The 22,238-nt window shown below is 38.2% G+C and overlaps 1 protein-coding gene across 2 annotated transcripts in view; it reads right to left on the reverse strand.

The window, feature by feature from the left end:
- The window catches only part of LOC408844 (dual specificity protein phosphatase 10), an 88,301-nt gene that overhangs the window by 62,869 nt on the left and 3,194 nt on the right, over window positions 1-22,238 (reverse strand). The window contains exons 2-5 of one of the 2 annotated variants that reach the window (XM_016912122.2): window positions 17,356-17,567; window positions 17,118-17,215; window positions 16,609-16,884; window positions 14,727-14,912 (exon numbers count right to left, since the gene is read on the reverse strand). In XM_016912122.2, the coding sequence (XP_016767611.2) occupies window positions 14,727-14,912; window positions 16,609-16,729 (307 nt within the window). In that variant the 5' untranslated portion in view covers window positions 16,730-16,884; window positions 17,118-17,215; window positions 17,356-17,567. Of the gene's footprint in view, window positions 1-2,597; window positions 3,298-14,726; window positions 14,913-16,608; window positions 16,885-17,117; window positions 17,216-17,355; window positions 17,568-22,238 lie in introns of those variants that run through there. The other variant, XM_006567774.3, reaches the window with a different exon arrangement.

Genomic DNA, 22,238 nt, shown 5'->3' on the forward strand with positions numbered 1-22,238 from the left:
GAGTGCGAGACGTGTGCACCTTTGGTGGACAAGTTTTCGAGTTTGTGCGGATGCGGATTGGACGCATCGTGCGGAAGAACTTGGGACTTCGAACTTGTTACATTCCGATACTGTGCAAAACAGAAATCATCGTCTCGTTATATCGCTTTCGAATTTTGGAAATTCGAGAGATTTATAGAAAATAATAATAATAAAGAAAGGAGGAAATAAGTGTACGATGATATTTCGATTATCTCAAACGCATCGAAGACACAACAACGCGATATACACGTTTTCTTTTCGTTCGATCGATTAAAGTTTCGAGTCGAGTTAATGAGCGAATTTCACCTTGTCGTCATTGTTTCTCCGCGCCAAGAAGTCGGTTCGATAAACAGAAGGCGAGAGACCACCGGTCCTCCCTCCCCTCCTCTCCTCGTCGACGGAGGCTCTAAATATATCGATGCGCCCTGTTCGTCGATAGCCTAGAGTCGTCCTCGAGTCGTCCTATCTCGCAATTTTCGTGTGAGAGAGCGACGCGAAAAGGGCGTGAGCGGAAGGATCGTCGAGGCATCACGTAATCTCTAACTTGGTGTGTTCGCGCATTCCCTCGTTTCGTAACGATTTCGGGACACCGTTGGTCGGTGTCCAACTGCCAGGTCCGAATAAACACTATCATTTTCGCAACAATGAAACGATAATATATATATATTCCTCGATTTTTCGAAATTTTAATCGATTCTTCTCTTTTTCCTTCTCCCAATAATAACGTATCGAATACAACTTAAGAAAAGAACATCGTCAATAGAAATAACACTTCTTTCAAATCGATTTGGAATGGGTTCCAATTATCGAAAAAGAACTCTCGATAAACAACATACTATTTTACAACCAAATTTTTCTTGCTTCTTTTTTTTACTCGAAACAAGACATCAAAAAAGAAAGGAAAAACATTGATAGAAACGTTTCTTGGAAAGTTGAGGATGGGCGGGAATGAAACTCGGGAGGACTTCCGGTTGAACTCGGCCAGGCATACCGAGTTTCGTGTCAATGCCGTGGCAACGAACGACGCTCGCGCGTCGCGGCGTCGACGCCGGCGTACGATCGAATCGTAGCCGTGAGTCAGCCGACTAATATTAGAAGGTGAGGAAGCTGCCCTGGCCCGGCCCCTCTCTCTCCCTCCCTCCCCCTCTTTCTTCGCTGCTCCACGTTTCTAGGCGGCGAGCAGCGCCGCCACCGGGCACCCGACTGCTCGCGGGTTCGTTGTTTGGAATGAGTAAACGCCGTGGAATTCGACGCTTCGAGGCGCGCACAACCCGGGCCCGGGCCCGCGGACAGGTGTAGCGCCAGCACCTGCTGCTGCTGCTGCTGCTGCTGCGCCTCCGTTCCGCGGTTCCACTCGCTTTCGAGCGCGATTGCGTTTGGACCCTCTCCTCCCAATGTTTTCAAATGTTTCATCGTGGAAAATCGTCGATTTCTCTTTCCATGCTTGAGTTGTATATATATATCATTTTGGTAAGAAAAAGATTCTTATAAGAGTTTTCCAATTGGTGCAAGTTGGAAGGAGAGTCTTTGAATATTTTATTAGATTTATGATGAGGATTGGAATATTCATTTTTCGCGTGTGATATTTGAATATATATATTGGAATAGACACGAATGAATGATGTAACTTTTTTCTGGTGTTTATGTATTCGAGCATTGATTATTATGTAATTTTCTAACGTTCGCCTCTCTTATTCGATTTCAGGTCGTTTGAACAGATTTCCCCCTTTTTTTCCCTTCCTTCTTTTCGAACGATTGTTTGGAAACTTTGAAAACGCTTGTTTGACATCTCTGGTTGGTTTTCCTTGCCCGCGATCGAATAATAATGGCGGAAGTGGTTTCGTTCTGGTAACCGAGTAGCGGAATAATAAGATTTCAAGAATAAGTAATTTGCTTGTAAATATACGGAGTTGAAATTCAGCATGAAGAACGCACTGATTTCGAATAATACACGGGTATTAATTCCTCTTCGACTCTAATCTCGACGATTAAAAAGATCCAACGATACTTCTTCCTTTCCTCTTCTTTTTTTCAATATATTACACAATTTTCATTCCGTCAAATCTCTTGCTAATCTTCAATTTCCCTCCACGAAGGGGAAGAAAACAAGGAGGAGGAGGAGGAAAGCGCGAACGGGCGTCCCTTTTCCTGAAAGCTTGGCGGAAGAGGAGCAAACAGCAGTCCTCGAGGTAAACTCGAGAATGATCTCAGCCGAGAGTGATCTCACTTTATCCCGATTACTCTCGCAATTACACCGATCTCCCATCCAGATAAGCACCGCTGTAACCCCATCCAGTCCAATTAAAGGAAAGACCAGTCACCAAGATTCGAGAGATTCACCGGTGTCGACGAGCGAACATCGTCAACAACCATAATCGTTTCAACGACTGCCAAACACGCTCGTGAGAGATTCGGGAGAGAGGCGAATGGCTGGTCGAATCGAATATCGCCAAGAATCTCTCGTCGTTGAGTTGCGGAATAATAACGATAACGGGAGGACAAAAATGGGAGAAAAAAAGGATATATATATAAGTAAATATAGGTCGAAAATACGTTTCGTCGGAGAGGAAACCTACCTTTCCCGATCGGTCGAACCGGTTCGCCTTTACGACGAAACCAACAGCCACCTCACGAGCCGTGCCGGTGACGCACCGTCGTCGTCGTTTCGAGGCCTGTTCACCAACCCGTGCACTCCGTATCCCGATAACAACCGACGATAATCCACGTGCGACCGCATGGAACCACCACTGTCCTCACCGGATTACGTTTCGAGGCGCGCCGTCCTCGACCGGTAATGAGGGGAAGAACCGACGAACGCGCGAAACGCGGGGGGGGAAGGGGCGAGCGAGAAGGAGAACGAGGGAGCGACAAAAAAAGAAGAAGAAAAAACCGTCGATAAACAAAGGAGAGAGTAGGAAAGGTCGAGAGGGAGAGAGAAAGTGAGAGACAAAAAAGTGGAAATAAATAGAAGAGGATGGAAGGAGGAAGAGATAAGAAAAGAAATTATCCTCGCGAGAACGAGGAAGTTGAGAGAGAGAGAGAAAGAGAAAGAGAAAGAAAGAGAGAAAATACGGTATTCAGGAGAGCGTTGGCACGCGGGTACGACGTCCCCCGTGCCTGGCTCGTTTCGTCAACATTTCCGGTTGAGTTGCGGTAGCACGATAGGGGCCGGAAGTAAACACGATGCGGATCGTGTGCGATCGACCGAGCGTGCTCGATAGATCCGTACACTGCGGCCGACGAGCTGAGACTGAGCGGCTCGTCCCCACGGAACGCCCGATCGCGATCTACGAGTACTACCGACCACGCGAGGCCACGGCCCGTCTCTATGTGTGTTCGTCAGGTTATGCACGAGGTTTACGCGGTCGATGAGTGTGTGAGTGAGTGAACGAGCGAGCGAGCGAGCGACCGAGCGAACGAGGGAGCGAGAGAGAGAGAGAGCGAGCCACCGGGAGGACTCGAGGTATCCGCGAACGAGCGAGCGAGCGAGCAGGTACGTATGTTATCGTTGCGGAGAAATTGTCCTTTTGCTGCGTAGGATGGGATTAGAATTTTTTTTCGTCTTTCTTTCGAATTCGTCTCGATGAATTGTCTCGTTGGATGGAATTTTCGAAAAGGAAGATTATTATTGTGCATATCTGTTTCCCGCGAAGAAATAAGGACTCGAATCGATAATAGGAAAATGATATATACGATATTATATATACGAATTGTATCGTTTTGTGTCGATGGAATTTTCGAAAAGGAAGATTATTATTGTGGATCCGTTTCCAGCGAAGGAATAAGGACTCGAATCGATAATAGGAAGTAAATTATTCGATGGATCAGAATTTTAGAATTTTTACAATTTTTCGCTGCGATTTGGAAAAGGTTTGTCCTCGATGTAAAAAAAAAAAAAAGGTGAATCGTACAGGGAGTTGATATTTTTACGCTACTCTAAATATAATTTTCCAAATAATTTTCGATGGAAAATACCGAGGTTATATTTGCCTCACGGAGGCACAATGCGCTTGTTAAGCTTCCGGTTACGAAAATGCGCGACAGGGTCAAAGAACCCTCGTCTTTCTAACGCTCGAAGGTTCGAAGGTTCTTCTAATTCTGTTACGTGGATCGTTACAGAATATCGTTCGTTATTCGCGACGTTTCAGACCCGACCACCATTAATCCTCGAGTTTTCATCGAGTGGAGAAAAAAAAAAAGAAGAAAAAAGAAAGAAAATGCTTCCACCTTTTCTACATCTAACATCGCACACAGCTTCGACGCGTGCCGTGTATTTTTTCGCACACGTGTAACAAAAATTAGTGACTACTTAGCGACCACTCTACCTTACCAACGTATTAATAGACCCGCGTATACTTCGTTTCGGATAAAACAAACACTCGAACCGAACGATTACCTTGTTACCTAGCTAATTCCGTCCGGCCAACGAAATATCCCACGTTTTCACCTCTTTTTTTTTTCTTTTCGACACGTGTAAATTTCCTTTACCCATATCACGCTCCACCTCAGATTTATCACCGTGAGATTAAATCTAGGTATCCAATATTTTCAAACGATATTGTAAAAATAAATTTTTTCAATTTCTTCATTATACGCTTCGAATGAATTTTTTTTTTTTCGACACGTATAAATTATATACATCGCGCTCCAGACTTATCACCGTGAAATTAAACGTACGAAAAATCACGAATATTTTATTTTTAAACCTTCGAGCTTTGTAAAAATAATTTCTTCATTTCCTCGAATATATATATTTCGATGAACTTTAATACTTTGAGCAGAATTAAAGAATTCGAAAACGAAAATCGATCGAGCGAAAAACTTTTCTACAATCCCGTTATGTCAGATCGTTAAACAATAAGGATTATCGATGTTTCCAAGAATTTTTCAAACCAACAACTCGAACAACCTCGAACATATACGGCACTGTGAATCCAACGACTCGTGTGTGTACACGTATACGTATATATGAATGCACTCACTTACACGTGGAGACACGTACACGTGACTGGGAGTGAGTCACCTCTTGCCTATAACGCGCGCGCGCGCGAATCCTCTAGGGCTTCTCTTCTTTTTCGGGAGGATCGATTTTCCACCAATTTTCCATCGTTAAGAACGTTTCCAAAAAAAAAAAAAAATAAAAATTAATCAAACGATCGATTTTTAATTTAATCGTCGACTCGATCGCGTTTTTATTTCACAAGTTGAGACTTTGAAAATTCGTCGAAAATTCAAGGATGAAACAAGGATTCGTGAAAATGGAAAATTTTGATATGATTTTTTTTTTTAATAAGGAATCGAAAAATTCAGTCGAATTGTCAGAAAACTTTCAAAATTAATCTCGTTAAACGTGCAAATCGATATTTTTTTTTTTCTTTTTTAGAAATGAAAATTTCCACGGCAAATACGAAAAATAGTCGGGTCAATACTACTTGGCGGAGGATGGATTCGCGGAACACGAACGAGCTTCGACGAAAAATTCAGCGTCGAGACGACGCCAGCCGACGAAAATTATCGCAAGATCGATGGTGTCACCTGCGCTGCTGTCTCGTGCAGCAACGGTGAAAGTTCACGCGACCGCATTGAGTCCCACGCGACTCGAAATCGAATCGCCGTTTCCGAATCGGCTCGCTTTCCACGTTTCCAACGCGCCGCCTTTTTGCAAACCTGTTATTATTAACGCCCCTCCTCATCCACGCCGATTTTCGCGAACCGGGCCATGAATTATTCATCGAATCGATCGGCCACCGATACGGTTCTTACCCGCCTTTTTCACGATTCTTCGATCTTAGGAGACACTTAAGGTTCCTTGATCCTCGAGAATGAAAACAAAAATTATTTAAAATTCTCTTAATTTGATAAGAAATTTTTCAAAAAAATTTCGAACAAATTATTTTTAAAAAATAAATATTGAAATCGAAAATTTTATTTTTTTTCTGTTTAATTTTTTCCGTGAAAGAAAATTCCAAATTGCATTAATAATATCTCGAATCGTTTTCCGACGATGGAAGAAGAATCAGCGACGAAAATTCTTGGGAGAGGAAAATTTCGAAATTTTCCATCGATAAAAGAACAATTTTACGATTTCGGTGGAAAAACGATTTTCTCGGGTTTCGACGAATCGATAGTTGTTTTTACAGGCATATACGTACAATAATAATCCGTCTCGCGCGTATCCTCGTCTATTCTCGTAACTGTCTCAATTTTTACGATCAAAAGTTTCGAAATTATGAGCAACGATTTTTATAATTAAGAATAATAGATTGATTTTTAACAAATTAGCGACAAATTCGAGTTTTCGAGAATGTTTAAATTTATCGAGCGATCGTACGGAATTGATCGTACGGAATGATGCACTCGTAGATTCTCTCAATCTTCTCGATCTATCTGTTTCGATAAGATTATCCGTATCGTATAATTTGTGTATAAGAAAAAGGAAAGAGAGAAGAATTAAAAAATTCACACTCTTTTTAGAACACGAATTTAGAACGAAATTAAAGAGTTATTACAGAGTTATGCGAAATTATATTTGTAAAAATTGATTATACGAATTATATATTAAATATATTGTAAGAGCGTCGAAGATACGAGGAAAAGAAAAGGAAAGAAAAGAAGAAGAGATAAAAGACGATAAAAAAAATAAACTCAAGGTTTATTTTATCAATTGCACAGCCGATTGTTTGAGATTAAAGAGAGCGTGATCTGTAAAATGGAAAACACACGAGAAAAGCATCAGAGGTAAACACGAATGACGCGATACGTCCCCGCCATTCTTTTTTTTTTACGATATTTTTCTCGGAATAAAATATTCCCCTGCGAAACGATTTTGCATCATGCATCCGGTTCAAGCAATCGTAATCGTTTTCCCACTGATAAATAATTAAAATACAAAAAAAGAGAGAGAAAAAAAAGGAAAGAAAAATCAACATCTTACTTCAACGAAACATTTCGAATAATAAGATAAGTCTCTCTTCACATTCCATCCGCTCGAGAATAATTTAATTCTTTCGTCAAAGAAATTTCGAAAAGAAAAACTTTCTCCACGCAATTCATCGAAATATTGTAATCACAACTCTTCCCAGATAATTACCGTTCTCAATTCTGTCGTTCAAAAAAAAAGAAATCGTCCAAAAATATAATCCACAAAAATGGTGATCGTGAACTTCCCCCATAATTACTGTTCCGAATTTTTCTCTGTCGTCCAAAAATACAATCCACAATATACAATCGATCCCAAAAAATTATTCCCAAATCTGTATCTTTCATCTTTCGAAATTAAGAGTAAAGTCATCGTGGACTTCCTCGATAATTATCGTTCCGAATTTTTCTCTGTCGTCCAAAAAAAAAAAAAGAAATCGTCAAAAAATACAATCCACAATCGAAAAATTATTCCCAAATCTGTATCTTTCATTTTTCGAAAATGAGGATAAAGTGGACTTCCTCGATAATTAGTATTCCGAACTTTTCTCTGTCGTTCAAAAAAAAAAAAAATCGTCCAAAAATACAATTCCCCAATATACGATCGATTCCAAAAAATTATTCCCAAATCTGTATCTTCCATCTTTCGAAATTGAGGGTAAAATGATCATGGACTTCCTCGATAATTATCGTTCCGAATTTTTCTCTGTCGTCCAAAAAAAAAAAAAAAAAAAGAAATCCAAAAATACAATCTACAATCCCGAAAAATTATTTCCAAATCTATATCTTTCATTTTTCGAAAATGAGGGTAAAATGGTCGTGGACTTCCCCGATAATTATCGTTTTCAACTTTTCTCTGTCGTCCAAAAATACAATCCATAATCGAAAAATTATTCCCAAATTTGTATCTTCCATCTTTCGAAAGCGAGGATAAAGTCATTATGGACTTCCTCGATAATTACCGTTCTCAACTTTTCTCTATCATCCAAAAAAAAAAAAGAAATCGTCCAAAAATACAATCCACAATATACAATCGATCCTGAAAAATTATTCTCAAATTTGTATCTTCCATCTTTCGAAAGTGAAGATAAAGTGAACTTCCTCGATAATTAACATTCCGAACTTTTCTCTGTCGTCCAAAAAAAAAAAAAGAAATCGTCCAAAAATACAATCCACAATCCCGAAAAATTATTTCCAAATCCGTATCTTCCATCTTTCGAAATTGAGGATAAAGTCATCATGGACTTCCCCAATAATTATCGTTCTCAGTTTTTCTCTGTCGTTCAAAAAAAAAAGAAATCGTCCAAAAATCCACAATATATATAATACACGATCGATCCCGAAAAATTATTCCCAAATCTGTATCTTCCATCTTTCGAAAAAGTGGTCGTGGACTTTCGTACATTTCGTATTACCATAATCTGGGTAAAAAGCTGGGGACGAATCGGCGAATTTTAATCGAGATTTCCGCGCAGATGTGCAGCCTCTCGCGTGGTCATCTACTCCGCGCCAAAGATAGAGTCTGACATCATACACAGAAGCATCACTCGGGTCGGACGAGCGATAAACATACTTGCACACACGATCCCTGCATGCACGCGGAAGGTTTACATTGTCTGTTAGAACTGTCTCAATTGACATCTTCCAATGCAGCCCCGCCGTTTCCCTCGCCAAACAACCGGACCTCCCTGCTCCTGATTCTTCAGAGGGGCAGAGAGAGAGAGATCTCGATTTTCGAGGGGGAGGGATTTTCTCTGACGAGAAGAAAATTTGTTTGAGAGTCTTCGACTCGGGGAAAACTCGAGAGGATTTATCGAGATAAATATCGTTCGGTTTTCTCGAAAAACGTTAAACTCTCGGTCGGAAATTTGTTGGAAAAAGTAGAATGATTTCTGCGCGATGATGTGTTTCTCATCGCATTGAGATTAAAGGAATTGTAGAAGGATCTGGAGGATTCTGATCAGAGAGAGAAATTTGAAATCTGAATCGGTTGTCACATCGAAGACGCCTGATTTTTTTGAAGTAATAATCGTAGGTTTTAAGATATCAGAAAATTATGGAAAGATCGATGTGATTTGTTTCGCTGCAAATAAGTTTTTCGATTATCAAAAGTAAAAGAATAATCGTAGGATTTAAGAAGATTTTAATTTAAGAAAAATTAAAAATTTGAATAATTCTGAATCGGTCACATCGAGGACGCCTGATTTTTTTAATAGAAATAAATCAGAGAGATTGAAGGAATAAAATAATAGGTTTTGATATATCAGAAAATTGTGGAAAGTAGAATCAATGTGATTTGTTTCGCTGCAAATAAGTTTTTCAAAAATAAAAGAATAATCGTAGGATTTTGATTTAAGAGAAATTAAAAATCTGAATAATTCTGAATCGGTTGTCACATCGAGGACGCCTGATTTTTTTTAATAAAAATAAATCAGAGAGATTGGAGGAATAAAATAATAAGTTTTGATATATCAGAAAAATGTGGAAAGTAGAATCGATGTAATTAGTTTCGCTGCAAATAAGTTTTTCGATTATCAAAAGAATAATCATAGGATTTTGATTTAAAAGAAATTAAAAATTTGAATAATTCTGAATCGGTTGTTGTATTCAGGATGCGTGAGATTTTTGATTTTTGAGAAATTAAACAAAAAAAGAATCGAAGGTTTTGATATATCAGGAATCAGAAAATTACGAAAAATAAAATCGACACGATTTCCTGAACGGATTTGTTTCACTACAAATAAGATTAAAAATAAAAGAATAATCGTAGAATTTTGATTTAAGAGAAATTAAAAATCTGAATAATTCCGAATCGATTGTTGCATGTTGAAAATGCGTTGAGGCTGAGATTTTTGATTTTTGATTGACAAAAAGTAAAATCGACAGGATTTCCTGAACGGATTTGTTTCGCTGCAAATAAGTTTTTCAAGAATAAAAGAATAATCGTAGGATTTTGATTTAAGAGAAATTAAAAATCTGAATAATTCTGAATCGGTTGCTTTCAGGATGCGTGAGATTTTTGATAGAAACTAAACAAAAAAAGAATCGAAGATTTTGATATATCAAAAAATTACGAAAAGTAAAATCGACACGATTTCCTGAACGACTCACTTTTTTGCAACTACAAGTTTCTCGATCGTCAAAAATTATCAAAAATAAAACAACAATCATAGATCCTAATATGAAGAAAGAAACCTGAATAATTCCATATTTAGACTTTCTCGAAATTAGGAAGAAATAATCCCAGTAAGTAAAAGAAAAATGGAAGACATCGGTTAAACTTTTCGATGAAGTCATTTATTCGAAACGTGACGCGTTAACACGAAGGGGGTCGCGTGTCACGTTAAATTTGCTGACAAGTTATTATTAATTTTCAGAAGATACGAAGTCTAATTTCATCAATTTATCACGACCCAACGAAAATACATGAAATGTATACACACACGTTCATTCATCATAAAATACTCGATTTCTCGATTCTCCACGATTTTCGACTTATCGAAAGCCTCGAAATCTCGGATAAATTTAGAGATTTCTTCTTTTTCATATTATTTGTCGCATAGTAGCCCGTAACACTTGCCGCCACACCAGATAACAACCAGAGTACACAGAGCCTCGTTCGCGTGTAAACACGCGTGTCTTTGCGCTATCAGCATCTGACGTCAGCCAACAGTGTAGAACAGTGTAGAACAGATAATAAAAGAATGGATTCGATGCGCACACCTATCACCACCGTCACACGAAATCCCTTTATGCAGATCATCGAAGCTGGACACGCGTTATGAATTATTTATGGGACAAATCGAGCAACGTTGACAAATAAAAAATTCGAACAAGAAGTGCCAATTACAGGATCCGTCCCACGCGGCTTCCTCATTCACACTTGGCCAATTTCCATTCCATTCCGTTTTAATTTCGTCGCGAACGATCATAATCCCGATTCTTTTACTTGTCAACTTTGTTGTTATAACGATTGTCGTTTCTGAAAGTTTGAAAATTCTCGAGAAAAATCTCGTTGGCAACAGGTGGCGACACGATTGCTTTGCGTCGAAGTTTAGGGATTATTTTCTTCGAATAAATAATTCGATCAGCAAGTTCACGAATTATTTGCATGATTTGCATCACAACAGGAATAAGTTGGAATACGATTATTCAAATCAAATTCTTACCTTCCATTTCCTTTCTTTATGTTTCTTATTCATTTAAATATTGAAAAGAACACGTAATTTATCCGAATTTACGTTTTAACAAACGTTTTACCTTTACTTAACCATACGGAACACATTGCAAAATCGTCAACGTTTAATTGAACCTCGACTGGCTGGAATTCGTGGAGGAATCGCTGAATATTCTTCCCTGCTCTTTCTCTCTCTCTCCCCCAAAAAAACGAAAACGCAGAGGAAAAAGGAAATGGAACACCGCGAGTTATCGGAAAGTTTACTCAGCAATTTACGATCGATCGTGGCGAAACGATTCATCAAACGTTTCTCTTCTCCCCCTTTTTTTCCTTCCCTCTCCTTTCCCTCCCTCTTCCTTTCCTCTCGAACGTACAGCTCGAGTTTACAGCCGAGTCATCGATAGCCGAACGACAAGCGGAATGCCGCTTAGATAGAAAGTGGTTCGTTCTCTCGGAGAAGTGTGGCGTCACACACAACTTGACTCACCGATTCTCCAACCGTGCTTGCCCAACCAACGCGGTATTTATATTTATATATGCCGTTGACCAGTTGCTCCAGTATACTATTTCCGCGGTAATTACGTATTCGAGCCGCGTATCTCTTGCACGCGGATCAATTATGGCGGGCGGGATGCGGGCAGAACCGCGCCTTCGAATTCGAAAAGAAAATTGGAATCCAAACGTTCGAGGGAAGGGGAGGGTATTTACGAATCTTCTTTTTTTCTTTTACTCTCTTCGATGATTTGCGATGTATTTCTTGATTTATAAATCAAATTAAATTCTTATCGTATAAGTAAATTTTAGAATTTTAACTAAAAATTTAAATTCTAAATTTTATAGTTCAGGTTAGTATTTCAATTCTTCAATTTATTATGCTACAGTCAACATACTGCAGCTATTTAAATTTTACTTGGTGGAAAGTAATATTGGAATTTATACAAGAAATTTTTCGAATATTGGTTCAGAGTTCTTAGATTATTATTTAGAAAAAGTATTTCTTGATTTATAAATCAAATTAAATTCTATGGGGTGTTATCGTCCCATAAGTAAATTTTAGAATCTTAATTAAAAATTTAAATTCATTTTATAGTTCAAAGACGGTTATCATTTCATTAATTTGTTCAATTCTTCAATTAAAAGATAATTTATTATGCTACCTTTGTACAGTCAACTGCATATTTATATTTTACTTGATGGAGTATTATCATGGAAAGTAATATTGGAATTTATACAAGAAATTTTCAAAGAATATTGGTTCAGAATTCTTAGATTATTATTTTAAAAAAGTTATGTATTTCTTGATTTATAAATCAAATTAAATTCTATGGGATGTTGTCGTCCCACAACTAAATTTTAGAATTTTAATTAAAAATTTAAATTCTAAATTTTACAGTTCAGAGACGATTAGTATTTCGTTAATTCGTTCATTCAATTCTTCAATTTATTATGCTACAGTCAACATACTGCATCTATTTAAATTTTACTTGATGGATTTTATTTATTATCGTGGAAAGTAATAGTGCAATTTATACAAGAAATTTTCAGAGAATATTGATTCAGAGTTCTTAGATTATTATTTTAAAAAAGTTATGTATTTCTTGATTTATAAATCAAATTAAATTCTATGGGGTCTTAAATTCTATCATCCCACAACTAAATTTTAGGATTTTAATTAAAAATTTAAATTCATTTTATAATTCAGTTATTATTTCGTTAATTCGTTCGTTCAATTCTTCAATTTATTATGCTACAGTCGATATATTGCAGCTATTTAAATTTTACTTGATGGAGCATTATCGTGGAAAGTAATATTGGAATTTATACAAGAAATTTTCAGAGAATATTGATTCAGTTCTTAGATTATTATTTACAAAAAATATTTCTTGATTTATAAATCAAATTAAATTCTGTGGGGTCTTATCGTCCCACAACTAAATTTTAGGATTTGTAGCATAATAAATTAAAAACTTAAATTCATTTTATAGTTCAGAGACAGTTAGTATTTCGTTCATTCAATTCTTCAATTTATTATGCTATCTTTGTACAATCAACTGCATATTTATATTTTACTTGATGGAGCATTATTGTGGAAAGTAATATTGGAATTTATACAAGAAATTTTCAGAGAATATTAGTTCAGAGTTCTTAGATTATTATTTAGAAAAAGTATTTCTTGATTTATAAATCAAATTAAATTCTGTGAGGTCTTATTCCAGAATTTTAACTAAAAATTTAAATTCATTTTATAGTTCAGAGACAGTTATCATTTCATTAATTCGTTCATTCAATTCCTCAATTTATTATGTTACAGCTATTTAAATTTTACTTGATGGAGCATTATCGTGGAAAGTAACATTGGAATTTGTACAAGAAATTTTTAGAAGATTATTATTTAAAAAAGTTATTGTCGAAATTAATTATATTAATGATATTGAAAACGAGAGCGGCTGACTCATTGATTGAGAACCACTGGAATAAATTTAATTTCAATAATGACTCGGTCAGGGTTCAAAGTTCCTTTCGCAAATAAAAAGATAAATAGCGCGATACGCGAAGAAAAAAGCGTTACCTTCGGAGAGGATCATCCGATCGCTTTAATTTCGCAATTTTAAAGACTAAAAAATAGGAATTTTATCGTTGAAACTTCCTTTATACGTAGAAGAGTATGGAAAATAATATATTTATGTATCGAGGGAAGGGAGATTCTCGATGTCATGTTGATGTCATTCGTTATTACACATCGATCATCTTGTTTTCCTTTGCGTTACGTAAATCGGCGGAGAAAAGTGTGGAATCGGAATTGTTTCAAACTCGAGCTGTGTTGATGTTTAGATAAGGAGATCGATTAGAGAAGACTCATTCAGTTCTTCGAACACGTATCTGATATACGCGGCTGATCGATTGCAAAGTGACTTTTAAAATGTCACGCCGAGAAAAGAGAAAAAACCAGCGGATTATGAATCACGGATTTACAAGCAACGTCACGATTGCAATTAAGCCGACGATGAAATATCGCGCAACAACGCGATCCTGACCTATGCCTCGTGTCATCTTTCGATAAAACGTTTCTTTAAAGAAGGGAGAGAGAAAAAAAAGTATTATCGACAAGTGTTATCTAAAATCAATAAAAAGATAGAAAAAAGGAAGGAAGAAGGAAAGAAGAAAAGGTAAAGGAATGCGTTGGAATTGGAGCGAACTACTCGAAAGCATGACAAATTCGTAAATAATACTTGTTCTCTCGAGAGATAAGCGAGAGAGAATCGATTATAAAAATATTTACTCGTGTCTTAAATTTCTTAAACTCGTCCTCTTATATTTGCTTATTGTTTCTTTCGTATTTGAAATAAAAAAAAAAAAGTCTACCAATAATAATAATAAATCGACAAATAAGCGAGCAAATAAATAAACATTAATTCCTACATACTCTCCGTTTAATCCCGACTCAAACAAACGTCAGATTTTAATCCTGTTTACTTTATCGCGAAATAAACAAAGTTATAAAACTTTGGGGGATAAAAAACCGAGATTAAAGGAGGGAAAAAAAAAAAAATGAAGAGAAATACATATATATATATATATATATATATATATACAGAGTACGTGAACTCACCGAACGAGGCGAATTTGAACCTCTTGATCCTCGGGAGCGTGGCAGTAGTGCAGGCGCGCGTTAAAACTGGCATGTTGCTCTCTCTCTCCAACAAACTGTTTGGACGCGACGAGGTGGACGATGCTTCCAGTTCTGGGACAGCGGCTCGTTTGACGGCTCTTTCCTCGGTGCCAGTCACCTCTATGGCTAATGAACGCATCCTTCGTTCACTCGTGTAATCTCGTGACGCGTATGGTGGTGTGTCATTAAGTCGTGAGTCGGCCGAATCGCACGTATATATATATATATATATATTCGTGTGAGCGTGTTATTGCAAAATTTCCCGTGTCTCCACCGTAACAGGTGGCCACGCGAACCAAATCGGGAACCGGTCGTTTCGAACCGATTTTATCACCATTTATTTTATCTCTCTCTCTCTCTTTCTTTTTTCTCGATCCTCTTATCGCGCATTTTAATCGAAGGGATTCTTTCTCCGTTCTCGATTTTTCCTCGTAAACAAGACAAGTTAATTAATTCGAATGGCGAAGCTTTGTTAAAGAAAGGATTCCAAAGTTTTGTCAACGTATCGATTTTTCCATTGGAACGGTAAAATTATCGATCGCTTATGGCGATGTTACCCGCGTCTGCCACCAGAGGGCTACCGTTCACGCAGAGTCTCTCATCGATTCCTTCGCACGCATATAACTCCCCTCCCCTCTCCCGATTATTGTTAGATCCAGTCGATAAGAAAGAAGTATCCTTTCGTCGAACAATGTTTAAATCTTAAACACTGAGAATTATCTACAATCTATTAATATATATATCCATCGACACGCGTTGAAGTACATCTCCCTTCTTCCCCCTCGCGAAAAATACACGTATTGTTCCCCCTCTCCTCCCTGTTCTTCCTTATCCTCAGAAACGCAACGGAACGGAAAGAATTTGTTGACTCAAGTATGTCAAAGCAAGTTCGGGGAGAACATTTGCTTACTCGACTCGCGAAGGCTCCCGGTTCGAAACGGAAACGAAACTTTTGCCGCGGCGTATTTTCGGCGAGGGAACGACCTCGAGGCTTGAAATTGACTCGATCTCGAGGTTGAGCCTCGTGGTTGGGGAGGGGGGAGAGGAAGATATCTCGACGTATAGAATATTGCACCACGCGTGGATTCGATCGAAAGCGAAGTGAAGTTTTCGTGTGTTATTTATCCGGAATCGTTTCCGGGATCTAAAGTTAATCGTACAGGTGACACGCTCGGTAAATTATCGATCGATTATTCATCGCGTTCCCGATTATGATCCGAAAGAATGAGCGCGCGACGTTTGGTGTTTTAGAAAACACTCGAGTTGGACACGGAGCTCTGTTTTTCAAACACGATCATTCCCTTCCCTCCCCACTCTCCTCCCCTTTGTTTTCTAAGCACCATTCGGAAACAAGAATTCGATCCCCTTATTTTGCTTCGGGAATCCGTGAATCTATTCCACGCATTTTTAATCGATGACAACGTAAAGCACGAGGTATACAATTGTTACGAATACATACGTGTTATGTATAATGAATCTACGAGTTTCAATTAGTCTAAAATAAATTTTAGAAGGAAGAGATATAATTTCACAATTTCATTTTGTTTATCAATTAATTAAAATCAGAGATTAAAAATAAACTTCTCTTACTTGATTAATTTATAGAATTTTCTCAATTCACAAAACTTATCCATCCATGTACGATTAACGAAGCAAAATTGCACGATTCGTTAGAAATCAACTCTTACACTTTTTAAACTTGGAAATGGAAAAACGGAGAAAAGTCAATTCTAAATTCGACTCTAAACTAAATTTAAATTTCCTCCTCCCCGGCTCTCGTTAAAACGACACACCACCACGTGGAGAGAGTGCATCGACTTACTCATCGACGACGGCCTCTTGACAGACTTCCCGGCGAGCAGCAGCCCCGACGATGATTTGCCACGATGGTTGACCGGCGACTGTGCCGTGCCGCGGCTCGCCAGGGATATCTTTGCGCTCATCCTCGCGCCCGATTCCTGCGATCCTGACTCACGTACCGGGAAGCCGAGCTCGGAGGTCGCGCTGGCATGCCACCTCGTTAAATCAGGCCTTCCACTCCTCTCCTCGTCCTTCCTTCGTCCAACTTACTACGCCGTCTCTCAATCGAACCGGGAATCTGCGAATCAAGTGAGATAAATTCATCTCTCTCTCAAGTTGTTCAACTCGCGATAAGTTCCCTTTTCTCTTTTAAGAAAATTTCAATTTATCGAGTCGATTTTTTTTTTTCTTTTAAAATTTCCAATTTGCAAAAATTAATATAATTAATTTTGTGTTGCATTAATATAATTAATAATTATATATTGATATAGTATAATTGATATATCTAATGTGTTTGATATATCTACTTACGTTTAAGGAGACGAGAGATTAAAGCACGTCTTTCAAACATGTTTCTTGCCCATTCTTCGAAACGAAGCGAAGAGGAAAGGAAGTGAATCTCGCTCGATCTGAAATCGAAAGAAGAGAAGAGAAAGGGAGAGGAAGAGACGAATTCTGGTTATCAAGGGTGACACGGAGATCAAGATGTTCGGATAGGGAGAGTTGTTAGAGTCGGAGTTGGTCCCGATATGTTGTTCGAGATATTTACCGATTGGCCGGAGTCACGAAGCCGTGACGACCGAATCACGTACAGGGAAGTACGGAAATCGGAGGTCAGGCTGATTGAAATCACGACGGGCCTCCTTCCATTAACGATCCACCTCGAACGAACAACCGCTCAGGAATCGCCATATTCGACGCTATTAACCCTGGATCCTCGCTTCCTCCTTCGCAATTCTGTCCTTGATCTTGCGACTTGATCTGAAAAGGAAGAAGAAGAGAAAGGAATGGAGAGAGAGAGAATATTTTTTAGTTTCAAAACTGGAAATGTTGTTGTTATCGATTTTCCGGTATTCGCGTTTCTGTCAATTTCTTTTTTTTTTTTTTGTTCCAAAAAAAGATTCGGATGATAAGATTAATTTAACGAATAATTGCCGACTGAGTGTGTTGTGCCCTGATTGAAATATCACGGGATGATTCATCGATTATAAACAATCTATAAGTAAACACAGCTCAAACTATGACTCATACGTTCTTCATACGATATTCAGCTTATAGCGTTCACCGATTTTTAGAGCAAAATAATCGTCTCTATGCACATATACGAAGTTTCATCCGTGAAGAACCGATATTTGTGTAAAAATAATCATCTATTTGTATGAATTTTGTCGATTAACTATATCGTCTCTTTCCTACTCTGACTCACGTTTTTTCAGATTATATTCATTGTTCATCACCGATTTTTAAAGAAAAATAATCATCTATTTGGCAATTGTATGAACTTTGTCGATGGAGTGATGGATTCATCGTTTCTTCCCTTCTCGAATCTTTGTCAAATCGTCGATAAATTGCATCGAAGCGAATTTTAATTCCTTTTTGAACGGAAACAAAATTCTGACTTACATTTCTTCGTTCAATATTCAGTCCATCGCTTTCATTGATTTTTAGAGCAAAATAATCGTCTATCTGTCAATTGTACATGTATAAACTTTCGTTGATTAACCCATCGTTTCTTAAAGAACCGATATTTATATAAAAATAATTATCTATTTGTTAATTGTACATATATGAACTTTCGTCGATTAATCCATCGTTTCTTCGAATCTTTGTCAAATCGTCGAGAAATTTTCATCCTTTCTGAATGAAAACGAAACTCTGACTCACGTTTCTTTAAAGAAAAATAATCATCTATTTGCCAATTGTATGAATTTTGTCGATTAACCCATAGTTTCTTTCCTACTCTGACTCACTTTTTTTCATATCATATTCAGTCCATCGATTTTTAGAGCAAAATAATCATCTATTTGCCAATTTTATGAACTTTGTCGATTAACCCATCGTTTCTTCCTTCTTTAAATCTTTATCAAAAAAAAAAAAAACAAAACTCTGATTCACGTTTTTTCATCATATTCAATCGCGTTCACCAATTTTATGAATATTGTCGATTAATTTCTTTCCCATCGTTTCTTCTTTCTCTAAATCTTTCTCAAATCGTTGAGAAATTGCATCGAAGCGAACTGGAATCCTCCACCCTTTTTTTGAATAAAAACGAAACTCTGACTCACGTTCCCTTAAAGAAAAATAATCATCTATTTTCCAATTGCATAAACTTTGTCGATTAACCCATCGTTTCTCTCCTCTTCGAATCTTTGTCATAAAAAACAAAACTCTGATTCACATTTTTTCATTATATTCAATCGCGTTCACCGATTTTTAAAGAAAAATATTTGCCAATTGTATTTTGTCGATTAATCCATCGTTTCTTCCTTCTTTAAATCTTTGTCAAATCGTCGAGAAATTGCATCGAAACGAGAAGGTGGAATACTCCATTTTTTGAATGAAAACGAAACTCTGACTTACGTTTCCTTAAAGAAAAATAATCATCTATTTGCCAATTGTATTAATTACAATTAAATAAATTGTATTAACCCATCGTTTCTTCCTTCTCTAAATCTTTGTCAAATCGTCGAAGAAATTGGATCGAAGCGAACCGGAATCCTCCACCCTTTCTTCGAACGAATTTAAAGAAGCAGGAAGCAGGGTTGAGGGAAGGGAGGAGGTAGCACGAGCATCATCTCGATGGCCGTGAGAGCACGGCTCGGGTCATCACATCGGGGAACAATGTACCCGGGTGCATTGAGAAATAGCGCGAGGAGCAGAGAGAAAAACACGAGGGACACCGGGTTGGAGGCGCGTTGACTCAGACGTCGGCCATCGGCGGACCTTGAAGAAGGAAACAGGAACTTGACGGAGGCTCCGCGTCAAGGCGAGCCAGAATCCCGCGACCGACTCTTTGTCCCGACTCTTTCTCTCTCTCTCTCTCAGCCGCGTTGACAAGCCAGTTTCCGTTTGATCGAATATTCGTGACAGATTGAGAGATTTTTGTTTCCTATCCTGAGGATGAAAGATAAGAAGAGAAGAGTTTCTTTCTTTTTCTTTTTAATTTTTCGAGAGAATAGTTGAGGGAACGAATTTAGAGAAGGAAGCCTGTTAATTTCTTTGACAACAGAGGTGGACAAGTTGATCAAGCGTATTTTTTGAGTTTTTTTTTTCAAAAATAACACCGAGTTTGTCAATATATTGAAAATAACGTTCGCGCGAAAATAAAATTTCGAAACTTAAGAACTGTTAGAACTATCGACCTGTAATACCTGTTTTGCATATAAATGTATTGTAATTAAAGTGATGCCATAATAAGAAAAAATAAATAAGCGTGGGTAATTACATTTCAATCACAATAAAAAATTGCGATATTTAATTTTCTCGAAAGAAAAACACACACAATTTTCCCTCACAACAAGTTTCCCAATAATCGTAAAAAAAAATAAAAAAAAGGAATATGAAATTGGCTGGGATGGGATTTTGATTGTCGTCCGATCGTTAATCCATCATCTGTAGAACAACTATTTGCAATCTTATTCGTCAAACATCGTAATAATTTTATCCCTTTTTTCGCGAATAAATATTCTCCGTAATACCATATTTATTATATTTACACACATTATACCCACACACGTGTATACACGTATATATACATTCAACTCGTCTATTCTCCAGCTTTTAAAAAAACCGAGAGAGAAAAAAAGAAACCTGCCTCGATATCGAGTTCAACGCAGCGACGAAACCCAATTACACCCAATGTACGAAACCTCTATCTTCATCCCTCCCCTCTCCACCACGACGATCTCGAAACCATCTCTTTAAACCGGCCCACTCCTCCTCCTCCTCCTTCTTCTCGACGACAACAAAGAATTCGAAACGGAGGCAGCAATCATCTAATAAACCATGTCAACGGCCGTGCGCGTTCACGCGTGGAAAAGACGAAAATACCAAGACGAAAACTCGACGAGGAGAGGAGGGACGAAAAAAAAGGAGTCGAAACACAGCTCCTGTTGGAGCGAGAAGTTAGAAGTCCGCCGCGAATGGAGGGGAGGGGAGGGGATCGAGGCGCTACGCCTCGATATTTAAATAGATACTCAAAGCCTCAAGGAGAAAACGCAAGGCTGCGGCAAGGACTCTCTCGTTTTATGCCTTCGCGTCGGATCACTGGCACTGGCTCGTGGTGGGGGAAGGGGAGGGGAGGGGAGGGGAGAGGCGACGTCTAAACGCGCGAAAGTAAGTAACTCATACATAATTAATCTCTCGCCGGGAACGAGAGAGAGAGAGAGAGAGAGAGCGACGACGATCGATATTTCCCATCTCGACTCCTTCTCCTTCTCGCGTTCGATCAAAATTATCGACGAGATTTTATTTCTCGATATTTTATTTCTCGTAGATAAAGGCGAAGGTTGGATCGAGTGAACGAACAGGAGGATAAATGAATTAGCTCGAAACTCGTGAAGAAAAATTATCAAGTTTCCTATATATATATATATTTCTAATTGTTTTCTTTTTCTGCCTGTTAATTTCTTTCGAAAAATCGGCCACGTTTATACGTTTAGACAAAATTAGAGCACGAATTCGTTAGCGTCTCGTTTCAAATACGTTAACACGTTGTTAGCACATAGTCCATCCATGGCGAGCGATTAACGCGAGATGCGATATTTGTGCCGTGCGGTTGCACAACGATATCGAACGACGACGACGACGACGGTGCGTATCGTCGACTCGGCACGAATCGATACGCGAAGAGACAAAATTGTACCGGTATCGAGCGAACACAGTTTCGCGTAACCGGACACTGGGAGCACACCTTAAGGCCATTCTACAACGCTGCGACTAACCGCATTGCTAGACGTACGTTATACGCCGCGCCCGGTTCGACGGGCTATTACCGATACTGTTATTGCCAAACACTCCGCCATTAATGATTTACCGTCTTAACGAACAATAACCGGAATCCCGCAGAGAGGCATGCGATCCAGTTGCACGAACCGTTGCTTCCTGTTCCAATTGTTTTTCCAGAACAATTTTTCTTTCCTTCAGAGAGATTGCATAATACGTAAGATTGTCTTTCATCCCATTTTTGAAGTTTGAGGTGGAATTTTAAATTTGGCTTGTTCGATGACTCGGTTGGATATCGATCGAACGTGGAAGAAAAAATTGTACAATTTAACGAGGAAAGATTCCTAGGTGGAAACTCGAGGAAAAATTTTTAGAAATTGTATGTATAATTGCTGTACGCACAGAATTTATCGTGGAATCGGAGGCGGACGAGTGATAAGTTGATTTCGTATATCACGATTTTTTTGAGTACACGACGTCGATATGAGAATTTCTTATTTTCGACGTCTATTCGACTTGTTTACATGGATGATAAACGCGATGACTCAACTTTATTCGAGAATAATCGACGATGGGGAAGATATTGTTGCGTTCGATCGATCATAAAGAAAAATTGGAAGGTTTGAGAAGAAGATAATTATTCTAGAGTTATTCGAGTCGAGGGGAATGATTCCAAGTGCGAATGTCACGTGGTTCACTCGGTGGGTA

Source organism: Apis mellifera, linkage group LG5 (genome assembly GCF_003254395.2).
Source record: "Apis mellifera strain DH4 linkage group LG5, Amel_HAv3.1, whole genome shotgun sequence".
Classification (NCBI taxonomy): Eukaryota; Metazoa; Arthropoda; class Insecta; order Hymenoptera; family Apidae; genus Apis; species Apis mellifera.